General features: G+C 35.7%; 1 protein-coding gene across 1 annotated transcript; it reads right to left on the bottom strand.

Moving 5' to 3' along the window:
• Window positions 1–3,251: 3,251 nt before the first annotated feature.
• On the bottom strand, window positions 3,252–4,780 carry LOC18029339 (serine/threonine-protein kinase BLUS1). Its single transcript, XM_006414641.2, has one exon. The coding sequence runs from the start codon at window positions 4,756–4,758 to the stop codon at window positions 3,304–3,306; it is 1,455 nt and encodes a 484-aa protein (XP_006414704.1). The 5' UTR covers window positions 4,759–4,780; the 3' UTR covers window positions 3,252–3,303.
• Window positions 4,781–7,812: the final 3,032 nt, after the last annotated feature.

The raw sequence follows: 7,812 nt of genomic DNA, 5'->3' as shown, positions 1-7,812 counted from the left end.
TTTATGTATTTTAGACATAGTTTTTTGAAATACTGTACGAACTTATTCGAAGAAAAAAAAAAGAGGTTAAACTATTTAAAAAGATGTGAGAGAATTATAAAGAAGTTGTACATATTAATACTAAAATATTTGAAGTCGACCTAATCTAGACATCAAAAATATCGTCATTCAATTAGACTATTTATTAATTTTTATTTTTTGTTAGATTTTTATTAAATTTCGGTTTTATAAAATTTTAGAAACAGTTTGATTTGACAGCGAAATTAAGCATTAAACCACAATAATTTAGAGCAGTTTGTTTTAAGTTATTTTTAACACATCATCAGATAAGAACCAATAAAAAAATAACACATAATAACTAAATAGATAAAAATATCTTTTTGCAGCCGAAACTCATTCTGACGATGACACGTAAGCGAAACAATGTATAACTCGCTGTGAGAACGACACATCAACAAATCACTATACAAATAAGTATGATAATTTAGACCGATTTGTTTTAAGTTTTTTTTACACGTCATCAAATAAGAACCAATCAAAAGATGATACGTAATTGGAAAATATGGCTAAACGATCTTTTTACGGCTGAAACTCATTTTTGAGCTGATACGTAAGCAAAAAGTAGTGAAATTCGCTGTGAGCGCGACACGTAAGTAAATCACTATACAAATAAGTATATAGATTCTATTGGTCCATGCACATTAACATTCAAAATTAAGAAAGTTTCCAAAATTTAATATTATTATTAATAAAATATATTAAGAATAAGAAAATTATGTATAAAATTTCCATTAACAACAAAAAACGAAAATAATATTAAATTAAAAATATTTTTTAAACAAAATACCAATTTATTTAGATATAAAATAATATGCAATCAATTAAAGAAGAAAAGTAAATTTTAACATTGTTTTCTTATTTTCTTTCATTAAAGAAGAAACATATACTAAATTTTTTGTGTCAATACTGTTTTTATTAAATAGTAATTAATTATTTTGTAATTATTTTTAGTTATCTTTTTAGTATTCTAACTTACAAGCATTAGAAGAATTTTTAAAAATATTTATACGAGTTGAAATAATAAAACAAAATAAAATAATATTTACTATAACATAAAAAAAATCCATATAGAGTACTAATATGTGGTGATAATTGGTTTAAACATAATTAAGGGTGATGATAAGTTTGTCAATAAAAAATCATTTAGAAGTTATCATACACAATATGTTATTCGACAGAAGGTTTGGTATTTACCAATTTAAGACAAAATTGACTAAAATTTATATTGAATTCATCGATCTTTGTGATTTGAAATTAGTTTTAAATTTTATTTTATATTTATTTACTGAAAATATATGAAAGCAAAAATAATGTTTATTAGTTTATTTTTTAATTTAGAATAAATCAGAAATTTGTATCAACTAAACTAGCTAAGAAAAAAGAATAATTTCTAATTTTATTAATTTTTCATAAAAAAAAATACATAACAAGGATGCAACTGATGAAAAAACCTTATTTTCTTGACTAATAAGTTTTGTATAATATTTTATCCTCGTGTCAATACTAACTAAGTACTATCTAATTAGTTTGCTACATTTTGGATTGATTTTGGTATAAAAAATGTTAAATGTTCAACAAAATAATATGTTTTTTTAAACGACACATATATAAATACAGACAAGATTGTTGAAACCTCAAAATCTATATATAAATTTTGAGTTTAAAACTGAATTACTTTTTTATAAATTTTATTATAATAAATTAAATATAATATTTTAAATATAATTTCTATCAATATGATAGCATTAAAAAACTATTCACGCGTAGCGTAGATGCAAAATCTAGTTGGATGTAAAAATTGTATTCAACCAAATAATCCTTTGCACAATCTGTTTTTAAAAAAACTTACAGATTACAATTGAAATTTGTTTGAAGTAAAAATCAAAAGATCGTAATTACACTATTATTGATCATGTGGTAGACCACACCATTAAGCCTTATTCATATCAATGTTTTCGGTATTACAGATTGAACTGATGCGAACGTTTTGTCAAATGAGCTTCATATATAATTTTATTGGAAACAAATGTGCATGTTATATACATAATATTTAGTTATATACATCAGGTTAGGGTGAGTAAATATATTATTTAGACAAAATAAAAAGAGCTTACACTCTATCACCACCTTGGCATCATCCCCTTCCTCCATTTGTTTGTGAGACGACGCGCATAAAATATGCTATTTTCAACATTATAAATTTCGAATGGTTACTTGCAAGGTTTCACAATTGAGATGACTATAGTTTAATCATATTTCTCCTCTTTGTTATTAGGCTAACTCTCCTTTAAAAAAAAGTTTTAAATATCCAACTTAAATATTTTGGAAATAGTATTCTCGGCCCAACATTGTGATCAATTTAGCTCATGAGCAAATCCCCTTTAGATAATTTTCACTGGAGATTGTTTTTTTTTTGGGGGGGGGGACCAGCTTGTTGTATTATATCACAGAAGTTGATAAATTTATTATTGAGTAGACAAACCTTGTAAAAGAGATAAACAACATTCCTAACGAAGAGGGGAATTGTTAAGATGCTTTTAGTAACCAATTTCAAGATGTCCCAACATTGTACATCATGTATTTCTGGTAAAAAACCATTCAAGATGTCACTATGGGAGGTTCATTGGAAATCGTTTCAGTTATTCAATAGTTGAGTTGATTTTGAACTTTAATGATCTATTTGTATTACTTCACTAATGATTTTAAATTCTGAACTTCACGTATGTATTATTTAGTCACTGATTTTTTAGAATTTCACGTTATCAATCAACAAAGTTTAGATAAAAGTTACAGATTTTTCTTACAATCTTCTGAAAGTGTGTAAAACTACAGTATAAGAACTAAAAAGGTAAATTTTACGTTTAACGTTTCTTATTTGGAATCCATATGAAGATTTTAACCCTTCAAGATGGTAATGTTTGAAAATTCATGATACAGTACGCTACTCAAAGGAGGGTTGTGTCTAAGAACTCACTTTGTAGATATTTGTTATTATAATTGGTAACATTACTCGTTGACCAAATTTTAATGGAACTTGGTGTCACTCTAAACTGATTTGATTTATATCAATGTTTGTCAATTCTACTTCAATAATCTACTAATTTGATTGTGTTGTGCATTTTCAAAAAAAAAAAAAAATTAAATTCATCTTGAAAGAAAAGAAAAGAGAGATTGAAAACCATTATCATACTACTCATTAATGATTTTAGCATATAGAAGACAAAGTATTAACGTTTAGAATAGTTAACCCAAAACACTTTCTTTCTCTGCACTCAACGTCTTCATCTTCTCAGCTTCCAACTCAATCTTCAGCTTCTCCACGATCTCTAGAAGCTCTTCTTCTCTGCTCTTCTCTTCCTTTTCCCCACTCAATGCTTCGATTATAACCGACACTCTCGCTCTCTGATGTTCTAAGCTTTTCTTCAACAGTTTCAGCTTCTCTAACATCAGATTTCTGTCAAACCCCACAACCTCATCTTCTTGTTCCTTAGCTTCCTCATTTCGGGTTGACAAACCTAAACCGAGTTCTGATCCGGTTAAGACGACGCTGTTACCATCCGGTTTATCTTGAGAAGCTTCTTCACGTGGACTAGAACCAGAAGTCTCTGATTCAGTTGGGAACACTGGACTAAGTTGGAGATCTTCTTCACGGAAATTCCATCCACTGATTCTCCTGTTCTTCACTATCTCTTCTTCTTCTTCTTCATCTTCATCATCATCTCTCTTCATCAAAATCTGGGTCTCGATAAACATCTGTTCCGTGTTGGACAAGCCTTGCAACACGTTCTTGACCACAAAGTCAACACCTTTACAGTTCTTAAAGAAAGGATGCTTCAACAACTTTTCGGCAGATGGTCTTTTAGCAGGATCTTGCTCTAGACACAAACCAACCATTTCTCTGAACGCTTTTGAGAACTTCTTGTTACCCTTTTTACCGCAGCCGCTTGTACTGATCTCGTAATCCGAAAAATGAAACCTTTTGGTGATCTTCATGAGCAGGCTCTTCAACGGAGGTAAGTGAGATAACGGAGGTCTCCCGTGAGCTAACTCTAACGCCGTTATCCCAAACGACCAAATGTCTGCCTTGAAACCGTACCCTGTGTGAGAGTGAACCACTTCCGGAGCCATCCAATACGGCGTTCCGGCTATATCAGTCAATCTTAGTGAAGACGACGTCGTTCCAGACGACGATGTCACGGGTTCATAGATCGAAGCTGATACTCCGAAATCAGCGAGCTTCACGGATCCATCAGAATCTACGAGAATGTTACCGGCCTTGATGTCACGGTGCAAATGACCCTGATCATGAAGATAGGAGATTGCATTTAGAGTTTCCTTGAGGAACACGGAAATGCAGTTTTCCGGTAACCCGTCGGGAAAAGAGGTAGAAACAATGGAATGAAGAGAGCCGCAAGACATGAAAGGCATAACGACCCAAAGGCATCGATCAACGGTGAAGGAACAATAAGCATTGAGGATGTTCGGGTGAGAAAGCAGAGACATCGTCTTGCTTTCACGGCGAAGACTGTCAAAGTCAGCCCTAGACTGATCAAGATCGATGGCTTTGATGGCAACTACTGTTGAGTTCATTGGAATGCATATGGCCTTGTAGACCGAAGCACTTACACCAACGCCTATCTTGCATATGATCTCGTAGGCCTCGGAATCAAGAGGGAACTCGAGCTTGTTCCGAGCCATAAAGAAAAAAAGAAGAGTTCACTCTTTGTTTTAGGTCTTTGGGTAATAGTAACATGAGGCTATTGATATAGGGGTGTGAAAAAGGAAGAGTGTTTAGTAGATTTAGCATGTGAACTTCAAAAAGAAAAGAGAGAACATTAAATGTAAAAAAGAAAAAAAAAAAGTAGAAACCTTATCTCTTTATTTCAGGTGATGAATATGTTGATGAGATTATAAGATGAAGCATGTGAAATTGCTAACTAACTAACCTGACTTAATGTGATTCTTACCTTTGGTCTTTTCATGGACCCAAAGGGCGAACAAAATACTGACAACTTCAAACGGTAAAGGCGTCTTCAGTTATGTTACATATCGTACAATGTTCAATTTAAGATAAACTAATTGATGAAAGTTTACAGAAACATTTGAAGATGTAGCTGTGCTTGATGCAGTTGCTGTACCAGATGGAGTGAAGAATGAACTGCCACAAACATGGAGTACGTGACAAGTGAAGTTCTTGAAACGAGAAGTCAGATGAGCAGCTGAGCTGGACTAGAAGAAATGGAAGTCTTGAAGAAAAAGCAAAGCTGGATGGGAATAATGGAGCAGATCAGGAAGAATGGAAGATTTCCTTAAACAAGCAAAAGTTTAAGGAAATAGGAAATATACATCAAGCGACAAAATGGAAGCTGTGTTGTAGGATTTTTGGCACGTAGAGCCGCGGAGTCTACTAGGTATAAGTAGACGTGTTGTAGCCTTGTAGAAGCTTAACACAACTACTAGAGAGCACTTAGCATAAGGGTGAGAGATTCAAAAGAGAGAGTCTGCATCAAGGGTTAAGGGTTTTTCTAGAGGTGTTCTGAGATCAAGTATCGATCGAAGAACAGAGAGAGCTAGGGAGACAGATCAAGGTGTGTCTTGAGTCTGTACCAAATCGTGTTACATCTTGTAAGAGGTGTTAACAGATTTACTAGCAATAAAGTTAAAGTTGAAAGAAAAATCTTGTGTTAAGTTGTGTTGTTGTTCCTGATTGGTGGCTCTTGCGTTTACAATTGGTATCAGAGAGGTCATCTGTATTTTGCAAACAGGTGAGATCCTGCGGAGATGGAGAGCTATCAGGAACTTGTGAACCATTCAAAAGTGATTTTGAATGCTGGAAACTACGGATTCTGGAAGGCAAGGATGAGATCGCTCATTAGAGGAATTGATCCTTTGGCATGGAAATCTGTCTTGGTTAAGTGGGAAGAGCCGAAACAGAAGAATGACTCTGGAGCTGATGAGCCCAAACCTGAAGAGGATTGGACGGAAGACGAAAGGAAGAAGTTTAAGTACAACTCAAAAGCACTGACGGCTATTCACTGTAGCATATCAGCTGAGACGTTCAATCTAATTCAGGGATGTGAGACAGCCAAGGAAGCTTGGGACATACTACAGATACAGTTTGAAGGAACCACCAAAGTGCAGAACTCAAAGAAGGACATGCTAGCTTCGCGATTTGAAAACTTGAAGATAGAAGAGCATGAAACCATTGCTGACTTCAGCTCCAAGCTGAGTTCTCTGACTCAGGAGGCTGCCACTCTTGGGAAACATTACAAAAACAAGAAACTTGTGAAGAAGTTTCTAAGGTGTCTTCCTCCCAAGTTCATGGGGTACAAGTCAGCCCTGAGTGTGAATCAGGATACTGAATCTCTAAGCTTCGGAGAGATTGTTGGGATGCTTCAGGCTCACGAGATGGAACTGAACGGTGAAAAGAAACAGAAAGGGTTGGCACTGTCATCGGTCCTTGAGACAAAGTCATCAGAGGAAGAGAAGTGTGAGGATGCACTAGGATTGCTGGTGAAGAGGTTTGACAAGGCACTAAGACGAGTTGAGAAGACATATGATCAGAAGAAGGCTGTACCAGCAAGACGGACAAAAGAAAGCAGTGAGAGAAGAGGTGATGTTCAGTGTTACGAATGCAAAGGTGTTGGGCATTTCAAGACTGAGTGTCCTACTCTTAAGAGGAGGGAAATTCAGTGTTTTGGATGCAAAGGTTTTGGTCACACACAACTGGAATGTGTTAATGATCAAAATCGAAGGAAGGAGAAATCCATGCTGGCCGAGGAGGATACCGGAGATGACAGTAGTGAAGGCACTGTGGAGGAAGTTAACAACTTCGTCTCATTCATAGGCATTGCTGAATTTGATGAGAATATGGCTGTGACAGATGCTGAGTCGGACGTTGGGGCAGATGATGAGCTAAGTGAAAGCTACAAAGAGGTTCGTGAGACTCTGATCAAGATTGGAAAAGAGAACCTTGACTTGAAGAAGGAGAATCTTTGACTTGAAGAGAAGGTGGAAGAGTTGCAGAGAGAACTGGAAGCAGCTCACAAACTGAGTCAAGAGAGTGTTGCATTGATCAAGGGCAAACTGAACCTGGCAAAGAAGGCTGAACAACTGGAGCACGATCTGAGTCAGGAGAAAGGTATCTCAAACAACCTGATGGGAGAGCTTATTGAGCAGCGCAAAAAGATTCACATGTTTGCTGGAACGAAGCAACTCGATCAGATCTTAAGCTATGGGAGGAGGTCTGACACTCGTAGAGGACTGGGTTACAATGCTTGAACCATGGTTGAAACAGGTACTACAAAGTTTGTGTCAGGAGGTACTACTCGATCACAAGAAATGGGCAACAGGGCACAAAATACCACAGTTAAGAGCAACACCGCTGCGTCAACCTCAAGAAACGAAGGTCTGCCAATGAGACTGAGTGGATGCTTCTACTGTGGAAAACCAGGGCACATTAGAAATCACTGCTACAGGTTCTGGAAGCAAGTGAGGAAGCTGAAGGAACTCAGGAGATTTACCTGGAATGGGTTCAGAAACCAGATTTGGGTCAGGAAAGGTGATCTAAGACAGGCAACTCCAAGACAACCTCAGAGGGGAGTACCTACGCAGAACACGAACCCAGGAGTGGGGTTTAAGTGCAACATGGCCCTTGTAACAGAGGATGATGATCAATCTGCCACATGGTATTTTGACAGTGGTTGCTCACGACACATGACTGGTACCAAAAGGTTTCTTCAGAGTCTGACA

This window comes from Eutrema salsugineum, unplaced genomic scaffold (genome assembly GCF_000478725.1).
Source record: "Eutrema salsugineum unplaced genomic scaffold, Eutsalg1_0 scaffold_1, whole genome shotgun sequence".
In the NCBI taxonomy this organism is placed as follows: Eukaryota; Viridiplantae; Streptophyta; class Magnoliopsida; order Brassicales; family Brassicaceae; genus Eutrema; species Eutrema salsugineum.
This window is presented reverse-complemented; position numbering and strand designations above follow the sequence as displayed.

Coding starts and splice junctions, on each gene's coding strand:
- LOC18029339 (XM_006414641.2), bottom strand. CDS start 4,758: ATGGCTCGGAACAAGCTCGAGTTCCCTCTTGATTCCGAGGCCTACGAG.